The sequence below is a fragment of the Battus philenor genome, unplaced genomic scaffold, assembly GCF_028537555.1.
Source record: "Battus philenor isolate CCGP_79_NKW_IND1 unplaced genomic scaffold, ilBatPhil1.0.hap1 SCAF_2, whole genome shotgun sequence".
Taxonomy (NCBI): domain Eukaryota; kingdom Metazoa; phylum Arthropoda; class Insecta; order Lepidoptera; family Papilionidae; genus Battus; species Battus philenor.
In genome coordinates, this window is record NW_027181682.1 from 11,656,813 (window position 1) to 11,680,501 (window position 23,689).

Sequence of the window (23,689 nt, forward strand, 5' to 3'; positions counted from 1 at the left end):
AATATTTATTGTAATGTTTATTTGTGTCACTCATTTTCTTAAATCTAAATATTAATGAATAGGTTTAAAAGAAATGATTACAATATACAACCGACTCTTTTTTTACACGAATTTATTGTTCTACCACGAACCTTTACATTTTATTTTTTTATTCTATTATTATTTATTCAAATTCTAAATGCCTTAGGGCTAGCAGCACTGACATCTTCGAAACAGAACAGTACAGTCATCTTCAGCGGCGCATCGAAAAGGAGAATTACACAGAGGTAAAATTGTTCATTTACATCGGTATAAATAAGGGCGAAACGAATGAATAAACACACTTCTACTTCGGACTTCGTGTTGTTACTACTTCAAGACCCACCGGCCCTAGGTAGCTAGGTAGAATCCCACAACAGCATTTTATGTCAAGTCTGTAATAAACGTGCCCTTGCTCGTTAGTTATCAATTAGCTATGAATAGTTACAAAATTATTTTTTATAACTAATTTAAATAATTATTATTACATTTTGTACTTAAGTATTTAATTTTTACTTTTTTCGTAATAAAAATGATTTCATTTTATAAATCCATATGCAATCTGTATTTAATTTTTACCGCTTTTGGCGGTTTTTACAGTTTTTATTCAGGACATTTCGAATTTATTCATCCTATACTATTTATCCGTTTCTCCAAATATCATCATTATCATATCATGTATTTTTTACACGATTCGTTTTGCACGCTTTTCAAAGGAATTCTATTGTGTAAAAAAGAGTTGGTTGTACTACTATTTTCATATGGCTATCATTTCTCACTTGTGCGAAATACTGGCTCTATCTACAATCACAAGAGGAAGAAAAAAAATATTACGAGACCAATACGAGCCACTCGTAGTGCATACACGTGCGTTTCGTTATGTTAATACAATTCATCAACGATCGGTCACGTGACCGCACTATATACATAAAACACAAGGCGTGCGACTTACAGACACTTCATCAGCACAACTCTCACGCTTCAGACGTATTGTCCCCTTCATTACTTTTCTTTATTGATCCTTCTTCCTTTTCTGATAATGTTATTGAGTAAACGGAACTTCGGTCGGAAAAACTGTCTCTGTTGCGCCGACCGAAAATGCTACTGCGTATCGACGACATAGTTGCAATTGATACGTTGTCTCTCTCTGTCTGGGGCACCATTTTCCATATTAGTAGTCCAATGCCTCCAAATGCAGCGACGACTAAGAACATTACTAATGAGACTTCGCCAAACGCACCTTGAATAAAAATTAAATTTTAATTATAAACATTATACCAGCAATAATATTCTTATACATTTAAACTTTAGGTATGAAACATACTTTGTTGAGTTTGTTCTTTACGTGCTTCAAGTCGAGCTGGTTGTAAATCGTTGTAATCCATATCCTGATTATCGTATGGTTCCACCGAGCCAATGGGCTTTGTTTCATGTAGCACGTCACCGGGGTTAGCTTTGGGTAAATTGATACCAGCTCTGACCGTCAGCGTCTCCGGTTTGTATGTGCATAAAACCAAAAATCTGAAAAATATTGGTAATTTTTATACCGTTGTTGAAGATTGTTTTCATTGCTTGGTTATTTTTTCATTATAAATAGTACACTAATACAGATAAATAAATCCTATTTTTATTTACTGGTTCATCTTGAACAAATTATTTATTAACGATATTAAATAATTTGTTCGCATTTTTCCCTCTGTAGTTCCAAAAATCAGTGGTTTCAGAAATAATACGTAACATAATGTAATTAGAAAAGGTTTTTTTTTAAATTTTGATTACTACGTATTAAAATCAATTATTGTTTACTATTTGTCCCTGCAGACTGTACTGACAGAAGTTACACTCCAGTAGGAAAAAAAAATTAACACACTTCAACTTTACTTTTTTTTTAAATACTGTTTCCCCCATCTTGTTTTCGGGACAAGGATATAAACCTTTCTATTTTCATCCTCTTCCTTTCCCACAATTTCTTCTTTCCTCCACAATTTCTTTCTTTCATCCTTCATGTTTTCTATTATTCAGCATACATTCAACATACAGCATTCATCCACATTACATTCACACATCGTCTACCATCCCTTACCACACTTCTTGCTATATGATTTTTTTATGCCTAATTATGTCACTCACCATCCTGCAACAAAATGGCAAGAAAGTATAGCGAAAAGTTATTTAATGCAAGGTGATTATAAATATGTGGAAAAGCTTTTTTCTGACAAATGAACTATACATTTAAAGCTTTTACACCTATAGCCAATCAGCCTGTATATCACGAAAATTTAATTAAATAAATTTCTATTGTGTATTACTTACCGTCGTGTGCTATGTGTTAGTATCGGTAGATTTTCCTGTACGATGACGTAAGTAGCGACCGTCGTTTCGTTCACCTCGGAGCCGCATTCTTCATGGTGTATACGTAAAATATACGCATCTTGAGCACTGTTTGGATTGCCTTGAATGGAGCAACGCTCCGGGCCTCCGTCGGCAGCTTCTACAGCTATGCGACCGCCGAAGTATGGTCCTGTGGATACCTCCACTTCACTGGCATGTGGCAGGCATTGAGTGGCACGAGCTGAAACTAAGTTTTTTTCACCAATTAATAATTATACACATCACACTTATTACTGGCAATTTAATATAAAAAAAGCTTTGTTTAATGAATTACATCGATAAAATATTTATGAGATTCTGGCTTCTGAACTAGTATCCACTGTTATGGAAACCAGAATCCTCCCAATTTTAGTTTAAATCTTGGTATAAATTACAGGAAATTTAATTGATAATTTTATAATTACTTATTTATTACCCTAATTTATACCAAAACAGTAAAAAAAGGAATAATGCCTATCTATACTTTTGGTGCCTACATTTGTTCGTTTGTGCATGTGTGAGTGTGTGTATACATACTTTCACGTGTTTGTGCGTGCATGTGTATTTGCGTGAATAATAGTTTTATTTCATGAATATGCTATGTCAAATTTAATATTGACATAACGATTCGTCTATTTTTATAGTGACATTATGGTATTTGTACGATATGTACGTCTATTCAATGTATTGTGAAATAAAAAGTAACCAGCTATTTGTTACTATATATATCCAATTGTATAGATATCCAAAATTAATCTTTGTTATTGTTGATGTAATCGTTTAAATTGCATTTCATGAAATAACAGTTCACTGCATTATAATAGGTGTTACCTTGTCTAATGCCGAAATCGGGTGATAGCTAAGGTTTAAAATAATTTAAAAAAAATTAACGGCTTCGGCTATGGTTCATTGTAACGATAGTTTTGAGCATACAGTTTGATTATTTTCTTTATAAATCAGGTGACTGGAGTATGTTTATAGCTCTGCCGTTTGCAGAATGTTAACACACGGTAACGTAAGAGTGAAACAATAACAGAAAAGCGAAGATTTGCAGTCATACTAACAATAATAGAGCAGTGGTAACCCAACGACAGAAGACTGAGATTTGCTATCGCAGATTGCGGGTTTAATTCCCGGGATACTATATCGCATAATTATAACTTTGTGAATTATGTATGATTGCCACTGCTCACTAACAACATTCAAATGGCTGAGCAGTAGCGTCTTCTGCGTACTATAATAGCACACTGCTATCCTCAATCCGCCGATCCAGCGAGGTGATTATGTTATATCCCACTTGGTCCTATGCCCTGCAGTGGCTATCTAAGGCTTGAAACCACGAATAATATCAGTAAATTATACTTAACAGTATGCTTATAATACGTTAAAATTTTTGTTTAGCAGATTGACGTTGGCTTATGTATCCTGTATAAGTTTTGTTTCGCTAACGAAATCTTTATCAACCATAGTAACTTACATCCTTTTGTAGGGACTATAATAATCTTTGAGCCAATCGAGTGAGGATCCGCCAAATCGCGAGCGTCTCTTTTCACCGGGCGTACTTCAAACGAATATGTTGTGGCCATTCGCAGGCCAGTGATATATGCGCTGTATGATCGTCCACGGCGACCACTGCTGGGTGTTGTGGTGGTTGATAAGTCAACAGGGCGGCTCCTTGTAGGCTTTTCTTCTTCATAGTTATCCACGACCTGTCCACACAAAATGAAAGCTACGTAAGGTTTTTTTTTAAAAATAAAGAATGAATGTGATAATATACGGAAAAAAACATGTATATTCTAAATGTAAATAGAGCATTTGTTTTTGTCTATGAATAACTAGGTCATTGTATTGGTAATAAGCATTTAAAAATGATAAATAAGCAAAGTCATTACAAATTATGTATGCTTTAATTTAAAGATTGTCATTTAATCTGTAGGAGCAACATTACGTTATCGTCAGCGCATCGAAAAGGGGTATTCCACAGAAATATAATTGTTCATCATTAAGGCAGAAAAACTTATGAATTTCAATACTTGATTAAATAAATATTAATTATTACAATTAAAACATTATCAAAATAAATATTTTCGTTTAAACGACTATTAAACTCGTTGTCTGTTGCCAACATGTCACTTTTGGTGAAGTGGCTGTCGTCTAAATGTCTCACAATTTTATGTCTGTACAAGGCAGGTAAACCCATTGCATTTACCAATTCTTTACCAGAAGCAATCTTTTACGGAATGTTGCGTTGCGTTAGTTTAGAAACTATATAATATACGATAAGTACACATTGTAATAAATAAAAATTTAGAATTACTGCAGAAAATAAAACTAAACTGACGAAAAAATGAACAGAAACATTATTATGATCAACTCTACTACCGAAGCATCTATTTTGTAACTTGAATTTAAATCATATCTTCGAAAAACATCAATACAATTAAAAAAACGTAAACAATGTTATCGTGGTAGTCTATCTATAATGTAACAGAGCTTATAGTACTTTCAAGAGGGGTAAAGCACCCGAATGGGCATTAGGCCTGTGGCAAGCGGAACTAGTCGCGTCACGGTCACGCTTTGCCGCGCCCGCTGCTCCATTATATCCCGTTTCAGATACTAAACCAGGGCGTCCCTACTGATTTGAATTTATTTATTACTGCATACAATAAAATATTCAAAGAATTGACGTAATTTAAATTTATTTATTAAACTAAAAGATGAGGATGTATTTATTTTAGGATATGTCTAACGCAAGTTTTATGACATAAAGTTTACTTTATATTGTTGGAAAAAATAATTATATACTAAGCTAATTTTTGCATATTTATTTACAACGAATACTCCTTTTTAAAGTTTAGGTGATTTTATAGTTGTTTTTTTTTCAATATTTTATAAGCACAAGATTATGTGTTTTTTTTGGTGGTAGTATACGCCAGTTTTCAAGCTTTGTTGTCCTTAACTAATAGCTGTGAAGATTTTATAAAACAAAATTGTCTTGAGAGATAAGACCGCATATTATAATTATTTAGGTTATTTTAAATGTATATATTTCTTTTGCAACTTGTATAATAAAAAGTATTAGATTAATTCAAATAAGCGTGTTAGGGCTGTGACCGACGAAGCTCTAACAGCCTCACAGGGCTAAAAGCTTTGACATTTAACAGAAACTACAGTGTGTATGTTAGTTTTTGCTTTCAAATAGAGATGCATGGGCCATTTGTTGAGATCCAGGCAAGAAAGGTAGCGCCGAGAAAGATTTCTAGATGGCAAAGGCAACAATAAATATGCTGAGAGGATAAGGTAAAATAACTACGAGACCAAAATGAAAAAGGGTTGCTCAAGATACAATAATGGAAGCTTCTACAGGAGGCCTTTGCCAATAGGGACACTAAAATGAGACATATCCGATGACACAATTTGATAGCCACTAAAGACCGATTCTCCCACACAGTCCAGGGGGCAAGTAAATAAAGAAGTGCGCTCCAGTAGGGATAGGCGATTGATATGATCTTCGAAGTTCTATTTATTATGCATCTGGTTACTACTACTACATAGCAAAATATTTATTTTTGTTAAATAAGTATTTTTTATACTTACTTTAGTGCGACACCTGTACAATCCCCATGCTTGCAGCTCGCAGTAGTGCACTTGAAACGCCAACACTTTAGTCCGTTCCCCTTCATCATTCCCATACTCCCAGCGGAGCCGTACATCGCGGAAATCCGGGTCTCCGATTAGATGCAGCACCTCTGTGAATTTATCACGCCCTACATTAGTTAAACGCCTCTATTTTCACGCTTTAACACTTCGTTTTCTAAAGCAATTTGTGTAATTGACTATATTAGTCCACGAGACGGTTGGATGGTTCTTTAAATCAGTGATTTGCTTGTACCATTGACCCAATGTCTTGTTCACTGGACTAGTTTATTAAAAATGCACTATGTGTACTTACTATGTGTGTTTACCGGTTTTGAGGCTTTCTGAGCTTAGTAGCAATCAGTTTTTAAATATTTTTATTTATTAACCAGTATTATCACACAATTAATGAATGAATAAATATTAAGTAAAAGGTATAAATTAACAGTTACTATCGAAAATGGTTGTATATATAAATCGAGATAGGTTAATACAACAAATAATTCCTTGTGGCAATTTTAAATCGACTGAAACTTAGTAACATACGTACAATATACCCAATTAACTATTTATTATTTAATAAATATTTTAATGATTAATATTTATTTTAATTTGATTAAAAAGATGAAATTAAAATTTTATAACGAATCTTTTTGAAAATTAACTTTTAATGTATAAAATCGTTTTCCTTAAAGTCGTTATGTAAATAACTGTTGCAAAGATTCAGGGGGAATCATATTTACACCCGGCTTCGATTTTGAACTTTTACCACAGATTACAGCAATTTTTTTCGTTTGCTTTCTACTAACACGATCTCCAACCTTGACTTGTGTCAGGCGATGTATACAGTTTAAACGATGATTGTAAATAAAGGTAACAATTTTCTAATATAGTAATATATAATTAATTGTTTATGGAAAATCAGATTAGTGAAAACTAGGATAGACTAACAGATATTTTCTACCGTAGAGTGCTCAATTACAACAGCTCCACTACATTATAATGAGAAATTTATCTAAGTAGGGCAATAAACAGATTCATTACAAGTAAAACCGGAGGTGCGAATAGAAAAGCTGAGAAAAATCGAAATGACTGAAGTTTGATTTTAATGTAACAAAATGCTCCATGATTTTATGAAATTATTCAAATTGGTATCTCATTTCCATTACAAACTTATCTACAGTATTTGAATAATGAATGTTGAATTTGGTTGGCCTCAGCATGTAGAAATTTTCGTTTGTCGGAAAGAAAGACTTATAAGTAAGAAAGAAACAAAAGTATGTTCACATATTGGTTATTTGAAAATTTCACATTGAAAAATAGGCAAAACTTCTAAGTTCTAGTTTTTTGCAGAAAAAAAAATTAAAATTAGTTTTGTGTTCAATGTTTTCTTCGGTAACTTTTGGTATAATGAAGAAAGAACACTGGTTCCTTAATTTTCCTCTTATTTATTAACCACCAATGATCTGGCTTCGAACAAGTTAATACGCTGTCATTCTAGTACGATACGTAGACAAGGGACAACAATTACTTTTGGTTAGGGGAGCACACTTTTCAAAAAATAATGTCCATTTTGAATGTTTTGAAACAAAGAATTTTTAAATTATTCTTTAAAATATCATATCTCTATGTTTTTTTTTAAATGTACGGAGACTTATTATTATACTGTGTAAAACCTACAACTCTGAGGTAAAAAAATTAATGCGCTTTATATCCAGCATTATTCTAATATTTTGATTAAATTTAAAAGGAACTCGTAGAAGAAATCGATGTAAGCTATTTTTTTTACTTTGGCAATTGCACAGTAATGTATCGCATCTATATTTCTGCCACGAAATATAATAGCCATTCATCTTCACTTCGAAACAACGGGTAGCCGCCCCGTCAAAATCAATCATCTATAACTAAGACATCAACGCACACCAGCTTAAAGACTGTGAAGAATCACGCTAATGAAGGCAATAAGACATCATCGCCATTTTTATTACATTCCTAATTATAATTTGGCGTACTTCGTTCCGCTCAGCAGTCAATGAATTCGTATTATTAAATTTATACATAATTATAAAGTTTTTTTTCTAATTTTACACGTCTAAACTGATGTTTTTTTTAATTTTATTAATATCATCTTTTAATACTTATTACACTACGACTAAGGCAGAACACAAAAATCTAATAAATGGTTCCAGCCGTTTTAGTTATAAACCATTTACAACTGAATACAAAATAATATCATATTTATTTACTACATATAATACAATATAATGTGGATATATTATAATTTTTTCGTACACCATAAAAGTACATTAAGTATTTAAACAAAAATCTTTTTTTTTTGTTATAATTTTTAAAATGTCGATTACCTATAAGTTTCATATCTAGCTCATCTAACATATTTTTTTAACATCACTTTTGAAATTACGGCAGACTGCCGAATCTTAGTCTCGTCGAACTAATGGCTAAAAATTTATGTCAATGGGCATATCCTAAAAGAAACTTAAAATAAAGACGTCGAAATGATCAATTCATCTTAAAATTTTAAATTGATGTTACTAACTAAGAAATTACTTTGCATAAAACACCTTTGTATATTGACATTAAAATGTGTACGTAAATCAAATAACTGAGAATGAGTATTAAACCAATTTATATATTCAATTCTTACTTTTTATAAATCGTGAATTGATCCGAATGTTGTCGGACGGAAAAATTTTAATCGTAACTAGGTTTTCACAGGTCAGCGATGCTGCTAAAAGAATTATTTCCATTTTTTCTAAAAGAAGGAAACTTAATATATTACATACAGCATGATTAAAAACAGAGCTGAAAGTTTTGTTCGTTCAGTCATAAATTAAGACACTGTATTTTTTATTATATTAAGTTAGCAAGCAAGTAAGCACTAACTCTCTACAGAACCTAATAAGGACAATATAACAAGACATACTTTGTGTTTTATGTATGAACAAACAAAATGTTCGATGTGAAAACTACTTTCATTAAAATAAGAAATATGTAGTACTATCACTCATAACAAAAAATACATAAATTTTACGTATATGATAATAATAATTAATTCAATAATGGCTCCAGATTGATTTTTTGTCATTTATGTTAACATACGGAACCATCATAATCTAAGAAAATTAAAATTTGTTCTTAAGTTGTATCATCACCGCCGAACGCGGTTAAGTATCTTGAATTCTGCATAGTGAAGACGGCCTGAATTCGTATCAATTCAGCAGTAAAACGTTCACAATAGTTCATAGGCCGCCCATTGGTTTCCAACAAGACCAATCCGAAGCGAACTGCATCCAGCGTTTTCTGACGATCTGAATAAGATCGTCTGTCCACCTTGTGTGTGGATATCCTACTTGCTGGCAGCGCTTACCGGTCTGTGGTCTCCACTCCAGAACTTTTGCTTAACGTGCGAAATCATTGCAGGCACCGTTAACAAAATTGTTTTAGTTTCACGAAATCCGTTTCTGTTATATAATAATGAACAGTCCTGTATATTTTAATTTAAAAAAGATGAATTTGGCATTGATGTACGTACCATTGTATATTTACATATCTCATCATGCAAAACGGATGTAGTAGCCATCCGCAACGCATTGTCACGAGAGTATAATTTGGATACGGTTGATGAACCTGTATTTTTTGTGATGCCTAAACAATGTATTTTTTTTAATTTAAATTGTATTTTATAGGCAACATATATGCATACAGTGTTAAATATATCGGATGGTTGGAATATATTTCAAGCTGTAAATCATAATAAAGAGAGCAGATAACTTTTCCTATGTTAATATAAAAACGTCGACGCGATCAAGATAGGCATTAAATCCGTTAGCGCGTAGCCACATATAGGTCACAGCGAAGATTGCTAGGTCTACCATAATTGTCTGCTTGGCACGCTGTTTGCCAATTGCGCTCAGCTTGCATCTTAATAACCACTCGTCACTGATCTACTAACTCGTTCATGTGTCTATAAGACATAATAAATAAAATAGATCACAGGCACTGCGATCAATATGTATCTAATGGCATCTACCTTATAGGTGTTTTAAACGTTCCCGTTTATCCTAACGTCTAGTTGTTTTTATTATTATTTAATTAGGTTTATCCCCTACCCACCGTTAAGAATTATGTAATATTCTTTACAGCTTTATAACATGTAAAAGTTTAGGTAGTTTACAATTTTAATAGGAACAATGGCTTAATGACAAAATTAAAAAAGCCGAATTGGTAGAGCCATTCATGAACACGAAGATACACATTTGGCGATTTTTTTTTTGTACATAACAATATAATGCATTGGTATCTTAGTTCATTTTTTATTAATATTATGAAACGGAGTGTACCTAATAGTAAATAATTTCTTTGACCGTGTCACATCCAGATATCTCTTTAGTAGGTTATTAATAAAGACATCAATTTTTATAGTTTTGAACCGGCGATAAATGTGAAATAAAAAGGAGATACAAGAGTTTTTTTCAATTACACTTTGGTGAACAAACATCGCATGTCGCGTAATGTTTAATGATTTGGCCGTGTTATTGTAGGGAGCGATCAGTGCGCGACGACTAACCAAACAATAAGTTTTACGCGTCGCGCTCTTCCTGTGAGCGTTTTATGAGGTCATCTGATTGCTTACATTCATTTGCACACTCATTTTGAGCGTTCGTTGTTCCAGGAACAAACACGTACCGGTTCGTCTCTCGGTACCTGTAACCGCTTTTGGTTTAACAAATATTTATTCTATACCACAAAGAGAACTGTCACTGATTACGGTTCTGTTTGCTATAAGACAAATTGTTATCGGGAACATTATATAGTTATAGTTTTGTGTGCGAAGGGAAATGAGAGACAATATGGACACAATAATTGGAATCTATTGTCCTAGATAGAGCCTTTGCTGGAATTTCTTCCGATTCTTCTTTCTCTAAGTTGATTTCCAAGTTGATGTTTGTTACTTTCGGGCGCCATTGAGTCGGGATAATAAACTCCTATGGAGCACTCGTTTACGCGATCTAATGAGCCCCATGAGATTCCATTCCGACTATACGGCATGTAATGAAACAGCAAAAAGAGAGATCTCTTAAGTTAAGTTACATTAACGAGGATTACTTCTACTTTTGATAAACAAGAGTAAAAACAGCGCTATGGTGAAACAGTTGGAGGACGCTTTTACTCTGACTGATTTCATATCGCACTTAATAACCATACTAATACGGTAAAGATATTAGTAAAGATACTAACACTACTAACAACATTTTACAAGTAAAAAAGTAATTTCAAATAAAGGCTTTGTTATTTATTATTATAATTAACGACGTTTAATCTAAACGCCTTACGCGCTTTGCTCCTTTACACTCGTAGAATCTATAAACGACAAAGAAGCAACAGTATCAAAACCGAAAAAAGCGTCGCTGGAAATTCTATTCTGAATGTTTTCAGTTTGAGTAAAATGGGTTAAAAAAATTTCTGAAATATATTGTTCAATCCTTGTAGATTTGCAGTAAAATATCAATTTACGAAAAGTTCTACGAGGTAATATAAGATTAGCTGTATATAAAACGGTTGGGATGGAAATCGAAATTGTATTACCGGGTTACATCGAATAAAGTAGCACATAAAATGTTTTACTACGTGAGGTATCGAATGTGGACTCTAACAACATTTAAAAAGCAGATGATCGATGTAAATCTAAATCGTATTGTCAGTTAGCCGTGCGTGTATAATCACCGTTTTTACTGAATTCAATTAAGAATTGACCTACTGCGGCCACCGTGTTAACAAAATGGAACCGAGTTTTTATTTCTTTCGACTTACGTGAATAACAACATGACAGCACCGAAAAATTGTTTATGCTCTCAACGAGCGAACAAGGTGGAATGTAAAACGATCAAATTGGGCTCGCGGTTAAACTTTAGTCGTTTTATCAAAGTAATTGGATTAAACGGTTGTTACATGCCAACACATTTTACACAAATAATATTGGGTGTTTTTATTTCACGCGAGAACTAAATAACGACGACAGAGAATTCTATGTGCCGATATATTTTGATTTATGTTTAGTTATAAACTAAAAATCTAATAAAATCATTATATCCACCTTAAACCCTGCCACTGACGCCATATGTAAACATTACTGTACACATATATAAAACGCGCTAAAGTTAGAGCAATGAACAATATAAGGTTAGGTCAATGATGCTTTAAAAATGGAAAAATTTGTCAAATTATTACATAGCATCATATACGAGATATGATATACCACGTATCATTATGTTGTAGTATATATTGCAAAAATAAATTAATGTTTACCAAGTAAATATGACGTACGTAATATGTGTATTAAATATATTTTATATCTTATGTCAAGTGCATTAAATAAAAATGATTGCATAATAAAAAAAATCGGCGAATGCCGTCGCAAATCATAAACATGTTCAGTGTACGCTTTACAAAGCTTTGCGAACTCAATTGTCACGGTACGCTCATAATGACATAAACTACACTGGGGTCATCACGGAACGTCACTGAAAAGTGCATGAGTATTCTTTTTTTTGTTTTCTATTATTATATCATAACGATAACAAATAGTATACTATTGTAAAATTTAAATCGTTGCTTGTACAATTTAAAATGCAGTAATTGTCTCTCTTGTGTCGTCACTTTAATAGGAACTAAAATTATTTACAATCTAATTACATTAGTGCAGTAAAGGTCTATTACGAATAATAATAATTATATCAATAACAAAAGTTAAAATAATCGGGGTTTCGCATAAAAACGTATTAACAGTTGAATGTAGAATGTAGTATTCATAACTGTTATGAAACTGTCTATTAAATGATATAAATTTTTTTATGGCCCTCGTTTTTGGGAACTTCTTGCCATTCTCTGTCATGACATGACCCATTGGCACTTTTTTGACAAAATAAAGTTATCACATAATATTTTCATTTACAATCTCATCTTTTATCAGTTTCAATGCCTCACTTTTTTCTTCTTTTATCCATTACAAGCTCTTCCATTACTTTTAGTACTTTATCTCCTTCCATTCATCGCCTCGCTTCCGTCGTCTTCCCTCAGAAATATTACATAACAATTTCGATTTATTTTGTTTTTAAAATGTTCTATTCTTTAGCTTGCTTTACACTTTATTTGACAATCTTAATTTCTTACTTTACACATTATTCTTATTATTATATCACAATTTTATCACAATTTATTACAATTCACTCACAGTATTCGTTACTTTCTGTCCCTTATTTATTCATTCTGATTGTATTTTCTATTATATGACATTACTGCTAAATTTTAGGAAGGTCCGGCGATTCTTCTTGTTGTGCACTAGCGAGGCGATTTCCTTCCTCGATCCTTTGCTACAACCAGAACTGGCAATCTGTTCTTTCCGATGAATACGTGCACCACGGTCTGGTCCATACCTGGGTCACAGATAAATGAGAGACTATCCTTGAACTTAAACCTATGAAGGTATTCGGAGGATCACCCGAGGCCCGTAAACATCTGGACTAGAACTGTGTCCAGTTCAACCTAGCGTAGCACGCGGTAGGCCGACACAGCGTCCAGAAAAATTATCCGTGTTTTCGAAGCCATCGTCCCTTCTATATACCTCATATTGCCAAGCGTGTTCAGCCTTTTCTGTCGCTTGACATCCCTTATACTCTAGCCTACGTTTACTTCTTAGACACCGCGTCCTTGACCGACTGGTCCACCCCCTCGTTCTCCTCTCCTCTATCCCCGCGTGCGCTTTCACCCAATATAACCCAACATTCTTCCCTTTTCTCGTGCTTTCATTAAACTACCTTTCCTCTTTGCCTGTGTTGTTTAGATATTTATCACGTGCTATTTTAGCAGAGTTAAAATATAACTTTTCAAATCAATGATATAAATTAATAAACATATTACGAAAAAAGAAATACTGACAATTAAAAAACCTGTCCCCGTTGTATTTGCAATTTTACCTAATACATTTTATCTTAGCAGTGAACAAGGTAAATTTAAATTCCTTCTTATTTACTACTGACGTGGACAAACAGTATCGATCTTAAAGCGAAATAATGAGTCATTTTAGTAACGATACAATCTTCCAATTTTATAAGGCGATTTGGTGTGGGCACGGTCTATAAACGAAAATGGCAAATTTGAAAAAGTTCATTGAACCGTTGCTGATTTTATGACGCTGCGGATTGTTGTCAAGTGGGATTAAATATTATAAAATGTTTGAAAAAAAAAAGAAACCGTAAAAGAGGGTAATAAAGTAGAAACCCGTCTCGTTCTCTGCGAAACAAAGTAAAAAAGTCTATGACGCTTCACCCGACTGATGATCTCTACGGTTCAATGTTTACGATGTATTATATCCCATCAAAAAAGAGAAAGTGGTTTTAATATCTGTAAGGACTAATATAAGCACGTGCTATGTTTTTTGTAATTGATAAGATTTGCTTGCCCGATTTTTTTTAACCCGGTCTACACTGCTGCTTAGCAGATTCCGCGGCTTCGAGGAGGCAGACCGCACAGAGCGCTTAGCCCAAAGTATCTTTTAAGGTAGCGCTGCCCTGGGGGCTCCCTGGGGAGCTCCGAATCAGGCCGCTACATAGTACAATTACACCGGATTGCCAGGCCGTCCAACTCCTAAATCGCATAGGCGGACGCTCTATGAGTGACTAGACTCAAGGGTCGATACGAACGGACCTCTGCTAGTAATAATGCAAGATTGAATGTACACCTTCAAAGCGATGTTGGGGTCTAACCCAAACTTTTTACTGTAAAGTTTCCTAAGTTGCCTCAGCACGAGCGGTTACATTACATATCGAACCTGTTGTTACTTGATATACGTTTAGCATTCCAATGAGGCTGCCCAGATATAAACCTCGGTCGGTTTATATCATCAAAAACAATTATTATAGAATTAGTACATGCTCTTTAACAACAATTGTGTCTCTATTTCTATGTATATTAAAAATTACGTAAAACATGTTTCAAAATAGCAGTATCATTAAAGTCAATATTTTTATTTTAGATCACAATTATATTGGGCAATAATTGACACTAGAATTAGCTTTACCAACATTACTGTTTTAAATTTTAATTTGGGTATACTGAACATAAGCATTATTAATTATATTTTTACAGTACTTCAGTTAGTATACATTATGCTCGTCATAAGATGAACATTAAAATAGCAAAGACATTAATAATATGTAGTGCTTTTACACTATATGTTTCTTTAAACATATTTATTCTTAGATTTTGCTAAAAACATTTTTATTTGCAATCTTCATTCTTCATGCTACATCCATTTTTTTCTTCCTTACTATCCATAATTCATAATATATTTTAAATCATTTAAAACGATTTTATTGTAAATTGACGTAAAATCTCAATATGTTACTACTGCTGGCAATAATGGTATATATACCGCACATTACACCCAAACGGGAAACATAATTATGATTACATAAAAATGTTTAGTCAAGGTTTCCTCAGAGTCCATGTTTTATATAATGATATTAATTTCGTAAAATATTGCATTTGTATTATTGCCGCAATTCAATTTTAGCTCGAAACAAAAATGCTGCGCTTTAAAGTGGACATTATGGCTCTTGTCATGATATCAGTTACCGTTTTGATATCAATGAACCGTTTACGAAACAGTAACAATCATAAAAAATAAACGTTCTTAAAAAATCTTTACATTTTACGCTGCAAATATTTCTCTCAGTTAATAATTTCTTTTGAAACGGTTGATTAATAGTACTACGTACCGAATATTAATATTTTTTTGTTACAACAAATACACAAACTTCGATCAATATTTTGGTTAACCATATAGAATTACTTTAACTTATTAAAGTCTCAACTAAAATAATATTAATTATGTTAATTAATTTCAACAAAATAGAAACTTAATTTTATTACCTTTCAATTTTAATGATTAATATTTTCTATTAGTAATACGAATTTATTTTGTCGTGCGAACTCGATTAGAATTGGCCGAAATATAGATTGCTATCAGACAGGTTGTCACCTTTTAAAATAAGATGCTCAGTTAATTAATAATACGTCAATTGAAGCGCGTTAAGTGAAAGCAAAGTTTCACACGTGCCCTATTTAGCGCGCAACGAGAGCAAAACGAAGTATTTACCTCTCGCGTACGCCTAACCTTAAACTATGTGTATCTTTGGAGTTTTATTGATTAAGATGTAGGCGGAAAGGAACGGTGTTGGCGTCGCCGATGTAGGGTGTGTTGCCGCGAGTACTGGCTACCGTTATCGCATGCATAATGCCCACCGCACACTGTCCTACTGGTGTAATGACATACCGACTATGCATCGAGCTTCGCGGGCAGTATGTATACAGGTAACAAAAAATATTAAGAAACAAATAAACCGGGTCAACGTTAATAGCTGTACAATAGCAGCACGCCGAATATCGGTGGCGTGTGGAGCTGTTTACTAAATATTTGCACATTTAGTTCAAGTAGGCAATAACGTTACATTCGCAAAGAATGTTTTTTAAAATACTTTCATGTTCTACATAGGAATTTTCTTTTAGTTATGTCAGTGTACTGTACAAACTGTAGAACATTGCAAGATTTAATTATTCAGAGGCAAAAGGCACATCGAAATTAAGTTAAAATAATAATTTAAAGCTTTTCGAAAATCTGTGTTGCTATAAAAATTAGAACCGAGAATAAAATTTGTCTCTGTATTAAAATGTGTATAAAAATTTGGAAAATTTAGGATATCCTTTATATAAATACCTACGAAAATAACCGTAATTTTAAGTGTCCTTTATATTACCATCGCACAAAATTTTTTAAAGGTACGCACTTAATAAAAGTCATCTATTACAATCGAGCCCTTATATAATCTGTGTATGTAATCATCATGGCGTTGATGGGTGGACATTACGCGTACTGTACCAGCCATCAAGTTTTCCTTGCGTATTTCTATTGGCAAGTTGCCAGTATTTCAAACGCAAAAAAATTTTATTGCATACAATTTACAGCAAAGTGTACAGTAACACAAAGGTTGAAGGTGACATTAAAAACATTTTTATATACCCGTTACCTTTCTATGTCACCCAAATTTTGTATAAATTATATTTAAATATTATTCATAAATATTATGCATGTGTAACATTTTATGTTCTCTATGATTACGTTTGTTACTCTTATAGTTTTTAGAACTGGTCTGTTTAAATAAAAGAATATAAAAATAGATTAAAATAGGAAATGAACTCTACATATCTTTAAAAACATATAACATTGTTCAGTCTTTTATTTTCAAAAATTAGGCCAGCGTAAAATTTTTGTTATACGATTTTTTACGATTTTCGTTGCGGTTGTTGATTAATATCAGCATGAAAGTCACGAAAAGCTTTAGTAAAGTTTTAGTGGTGAAGCTTTACAACTGGTTTAATTATTTGTCTTACTAATTTTAGTGATGATTGTTGTTCTACAACAGTTATAACACGAAAATAATTATTGACAACATATATGTTGATGAGATATTATGTCAGAGGCTTGAGCTAAAACTATTGTAATATACACATTTTAATATATATCGGATAAGCTATGATAACAACATGCTTTTACCACAATAGCCATAAAAAACTAACGAAGAAAATCAATTCGTAAAGAACGGTCAGATGCCAAAGACCCAGAAAGACTGACTGACTTTTTGTTCAGTAATGAGTATTTGTATCGACTGTGCCATGAATACGGCGACAGGAATGTAAAGATGAAGTACAACGAATACAGCACGTATACTCCTAAACGCGGCATTGTTTAACAATACACAGTTAATTTGACCAACCCAGTAACAATGATACAGAGATTAGTTTTGTAGATAAAATGGTACAGTTGAGCTACAGTTTCTTGATAAGAAACACAGATAAAATATCAATAGTGAGCTTCGTGTCGCTTGACAACTCTGTTGGTCATCGTGTAAGGAAATGCGGCTACTGATTTTTTCCTGTCGGAATTCATTAGAACACCGACTTGTTACTTGTAGATCGGGGAAACGTTAAGTTGTTTATGCAAGCTTTTATTACTAGTTGGTCTATTTTATAATATACATCATTTAACAAAAATTACGAAATGTCTTTCACTAACCAATAGTTAACGGGTATCCTTGGTGAACGACATCAAGTAAAGACAAAATCTCGTACAAAAACTACACTAGTGTAAAGGGTTTTATTAGAGTTAACGAGGCTTGGGAATACTAATACTATTATGTTATGAATATTTGTAAAAGTAATCATAGAAAAAAACCCGATGGAGTTGATTGCGGGCTCTTCTTAAATAAGGGCATGTCTAGAACCCTAGTAGCTACGTAATTAAAGTTAAAGAATGCCATTATAAAAAGCAGTTCAATGTGATACTAGTTTTTGTTAAATTGGGGTCTTCTGTGAATCTTTTAGTATTGCCCCACAAGTGGTCACTATAAATGATTCAAATGAATAAACGAATTATAAAACAGGTAATTATTATATTTATCATCCTTAATCCATAGATATGAATATTAAATTTATAGTTAGATATAGATTGAAATTTATAGTTACTCGAATGATTGATGTTATTAAATTATTAGGTAATTGATACGAATTTTGGTGTAGTGTATTATAGACATCTTACTTATGTAAAATTAATGAAAAATAAATGATATATGTTATAAAGTGTAAAGAAACATCAATGATGAACGTATAACTGAGGCGCCGTTAGCTTGATGTAATCAGGTAAAACTGCGTTCTGCGCAGTGTCACTATTACCTTGCGGTAAAAAAGCTTTGTTGCGCCTTCTAGATCAACATTGCGTAAACGAAGAGCGTGCGACACAATCGTGCTGTATAATTGTAACGATGAACTCTGTTTCAGCTTTACGCCTTTTAATTCGAGTATTCAATTCACCGATCGTATTCTATTTTCATGATTTTTTTTTATTTTGTTAAAACATAGAAAGGAAGGGTAAAACAACAATATACGCAGTGATTGATTAAAGCAGTAAAAGCTTTAAATTGGTGATGTTCATTTGTCAGCATAAAAACTTTATAAACTTTATACATATTTCTAATCATCCTGTTTAACCTGATTAATTCGAAATATGTAACATTACTTTATATGTTTTACTAGAATGAGACAGGCCAGTGACTTATGGCAATACAAATTCTGGGGACAAATAGTATACAATAATTAATTTTAAAACTGCACGATTTTGCAAACGCTTTTTCCTATTTTATTATTATTACCAAAGAAACAATTTATTTTTGATTTGGAAAGCGTGTACCGTACAATAATTTACAGCAAATGGGTTACACATTCACCCCTTAAAAGATTTAACACCTACAACCAATCACCTATATAGCTACTATTAAGTAAAAATATTTTTCTTGAAAAGGTAAAAACCAGAATCGGATGTCATCTGTGAATATCAATAAATTCACAAATAGACTTCAATTCTTACAATAACATTGGTGTAAGAAGTAAAAAAAATAACGAATTGTTGCAGCGAATTCTTAAGAAAAGCAAAAAAAGATTCCTTTCTCTGGATTTAATTCTGTCGATTTCTCTTTCTATTTACCTTATTGTTGAAAATGACCTCGATCTATTATAGAAAAATCGAAAAGATGTTCAAAACATTAATTTCTTACACACCACTTATAAAACGTTTACAATCATTAAAACATACAATAAATAATAATGAAGCTGAATTACCACTCCAATGCATTGAGACGACACAACGTGAGAAAGGCAATATAATAGGATGGCATATAATAAGACCTTATTTTTAATAATGTTGTAATAAATCAGCCGTGCTTCGGAAACATTTAGAACACAATTTTTGATAACAAAAATAAGGGATGATTTCATCTCGCCTACGTTTCTATCGGTTATGAAAAATCAATCAAACGATAAATCAAAAAGTTAAAATCCTGAAATGAATAGTGGCTATCATCTCCATATAATTAATTTAAATGTTAATGACACATGGATTTTATGTACTCTGTGATCTTATTATAATACTATAATTACAAATCTTTGGTTTTAGAATTATTTTTTAGTTTCAAGCTACCATTAGTAATCCATTTGTAAAAAACAGACAAAAAATTCCAAAATTCTCTTAATGACTTGTTTATAAAAGAAAATAGCAATTTTATATAAACTTTTAGACAAAATGTAGTAATTTTCAGTAATTGGTTTCCACCAACTATAATCAACCGCGTTAAATAAAAATTTGTACTACGCATTGTTAATATTTTGGGATTGCCTATATAAGCCACCATCTCTCGATGAGATCTTGACGTTGATTTATGGGAACAGCTATACATCTATAAAACCAAATTTAAAACTCATTATTACATATAATTTTTTTAAATTGGTTAAATTAATTATGGGGTAAATTATTTTTCAATTCTTTATTTTTCAAATCTTTAATTATTATTATTTTGGGTGTAAATTAGTTTTCTGTAACTTATCGATATAGTTTATATTAAATAAATGATTTTGACAAAACCGTAAAAATAACGGCAATGTCGCACTAGTACCCTTCATGTGTTATATTAGCATACGGAAACATATTGCATTTAGTCTAATCGGATTTAAAGTTTCTGACTTCTGTTAGTATTTAAGATTAACAATAACAAACTATAATATATATATATTAGTATCATGATATGTGAAATAATAAGTTAACAAACTTTAGTGTTATATACTGAACTACTATTAGGGATAATATCCCAAATGTTAGCGCTTAGAGAAAACGGATCGTAATAACGGGGTGAGACACCGTATGCCTTAGAGAATGTCTATAATCAATCCTGTATCAGACTGACCTCTTTATTGTTAATTAATTAGAGTTGTTTGTCGTTTCTTTGTTACAGCTTAACCAGGTGTAAGATTTGTAAAGCACTGAGGGCACAGGGGTTCCCACTAAGCCTTTAGTTTGCATGGGCTTTCTACGAGCTTAGGTTTTTCTAAGAATTTTGTAAGCAGTGATGTTATAAATTCATACAAAGTGTGCTATGTGTGTGTGTGTGTGTTGAGCATCGAACCAACTACTTACATACACGGTCTCTATCCATAATCTATTATCAATATTTTTAATCTATATTATTATATATTAAATAAAATACTACATGGTTTGATTGATACATAAAACCGCTAGCTTTAATACAACGGATTCGATAACATCTGGAATATAATTATAATAAATTCAAAGGTTAATGACAACGTATATCAGCATTAATATTTTTTTTAAAAGCCAGTTACAATTCAAATACTAGAACATTAAAAAAATAAACAGTTTAAAATATACGAAAATAATTTAAAACATAACTAAGAGTAGTATGTTCTCGGGAGGTAAAATTGATTAATTAGAGTTTGCGAGGCAAAAAAATTTTAAAACAATAAACAGCAAAAAATAAGTATTAGTTTAGGTAGTGTGTTCGTTTCGCGTTAGTATTTTACCGATGCGTTACAATAAATTAAATAAAAATTCGATGCAAATAAATAAATAGACCAAAGCATAGTTTTAAAAATTCATACACATGTAGTACGTAACACAAAGTTAAGATAACTCATGATCATTTACAAATAATACGTAATTAAAGTAATTGTCATTTAAAAATAAATTTAAGTCAATCGGCGTACAAAACATTTCTTTAGCATCTTCTATGGAATGTTATAGATTTTAATGTTCCTGATATTAAATAATGTTATTATAAAAATCAATCACGAAATTTTGATTACATTTTTTTGTATTAACTAAATATCCTCACCGTCATCCGCTTCTATTTCATCTATCGGGGACACGGATGCAATTCGGCAAATTAGTCCAATAAAAAATAAATTCAGATGACAAATCATCATCGTTTAAAATTTATAAAAAAGTAACACTGCGCTTTAAGCTCACAAAATTGTATTACGTGTTAAAAATTTAATTAATGAACAATTTAACTTTCGCGGCGCGTGAACAAAGGACAGTGAACGTGCGTCTACGTCCCGCTGTGAATACAGTCATCCGCCGACTGGCGACAACTGCCGACTTTGAACTGGCTTGAAAGGCAGTGCCACTACATGTTCATGTAAAGAATCAGGCATTCGCTACAGAATAGCTTGGGGCCACCAAAGCACATAATTCCATATCGAACTTAAACACAAATAATTTAGTACCTCAATAACAAAAAACTCCTTTCAATGCAATTTTATACCATTCTTTTTTTTAATAGGGTTGAAGTTAAATTCATAAACAATTTTATGTTGAGGCATTGAAAGGATATCTATATTATCAGTGAGTAGCAGTCTTTAAATGTTAATATAAAATAAACAAACAAAATGATTATAATTTATTAGGTTATTACTTTTCTGCTTCTTCTCAGTTGATAGACGCCCACTTCAAGGCACGAGCCTCCCCCAAAGATTTTATGTTTAGAAATAAATAAAACAAAATGAATAGTTATTAAATATTTTTATTGAATATAATTAATATACTTTAAAATTAAACTATTTAGCTATGAATTTGTAAATTAAATAATTTTTCTTTCAAATTGATACACGTTAAAATATCTATAATAAAGAAAATTATTTACGCACGTAGTTTCCTTTTGCAATTTAACCATATAGTAGATAACATATAATAATATATAGTAGACTGAAATCGTTAACCCTAACCATATCCCTTTTAATTCTCTTATATTGAAAATCAAAAAAAATTGTGTTATTAAAATTTGTTTGTCCTCTATTCCAGCTTTTTAACTAAAGAACTTATATAGATATTCGATCAGTTTTTGAAAGATTGCAATTAACCGAAATTTTTAGAGGACATAAAACTTATATTGTAATATTGGCAAGCGATTGTATGGAATAGATTTTTGTTCCTGTTTCTCTATAAATTATTTTCTTTTCATCAGAAAAATAGACTTAACTTCAGTTTAATCGTTTCAATATATTTCAAACTCAATCGCTTTCTTCCCATAAATTCAATTGTTTAGCATGCTTGAATTTCTTGCATACATTTTATTATGTATAATATATTTTTCTTTGCTAAGAATAGGACCCTTATGGTAATATGGTTGTTTTTTGAAGGTTCCTTCTATTATCTTTTATTAATTGATTAATGGAAATAAATCACCTTATTAATCTTGTCACGTACATTACATTATTCTGTCAATAATTTTCAAACTGGCGGCAACTGATAATTTAGGCTTAAATTAAAAAAAATTGTTGTAAGGATTTTATATTACAATTTTTCTTTGTAATCCCAGTAAGCAATAAAATGCTGAAATGCTAAAATGCTAAAATGTTGAAAAAGCTTCATTTCCAAAATTTTTGGATTTTCATCCCCAATTTATGAGATAAATTTATGTTAACAATAGCTTTTGTTTAATTAAGCAAAAGCCATCATTAGTACCATCACTGCGTAAAATCTATTACAATATTGTTAGTTTTGGGTTCTACGAGGAATGTCAAGGAGTATCATAAAATGTTTATACGGATTTTTAATTCTTTATTTATGGAGCTGTATTAATTATTCTTTTGTTTAATTATAAATTTTAATTTGCTGTAACAATGCGGAATGCGTTCAATTTAACTGCTTTATGACTGAATATAACTTTTCATTTAAAACTTTTAT

The 23,689-nt window shown here is 31.9% G+C and overlaps 1 protein-coding gene across 2 annotated transcripts; it reads right to left on the reverse strand.

Moving 5' to 3' along the window:
* Nucleotides 1-95: 95 nt before the first annotated feature.
* LOC137922347 (uncharacterized) lies at nucleotides 96-21,971 on the reverse strand. Of its 2 annotated transcripts, XM_068765330.1 has the most exons (6): nucleotides 21,837-21,971; nucleotides 5,986-6,137; nucleotides 3,866-4,097; nucleotides 2,332-2,596; nucleotides 1,343-1,539; nucleotides 96-1,258 (listed from the first exon to the last, which is right to left on the reverse strand). In XM_068765330.1, exons 1-6 carry the CDS (start codon nucleotides 21,925-21,927, stop codon nucleotides 993-995), a joined length of 1,203 nt encoding a protein of 400 aa, XP_068621431.1. In that variant the 5' UTR covers nucleotides 21,928-21,971; the 3' UTR covers nucleotides 96-992. The 2 variants fall into 2 exon arrangements, with proteins under 2 accessions (XP_068621431.1, XP_068621432.1); XM_068765331.1 differs by lacking the exon at nucleotides 5,986-6,137 and having other exon boundaries at nucleotides 21,837-21,893.
* Between the last annotated feature and the right edge of the window lie 1,718 nt (nucleotides 21,972-23,689).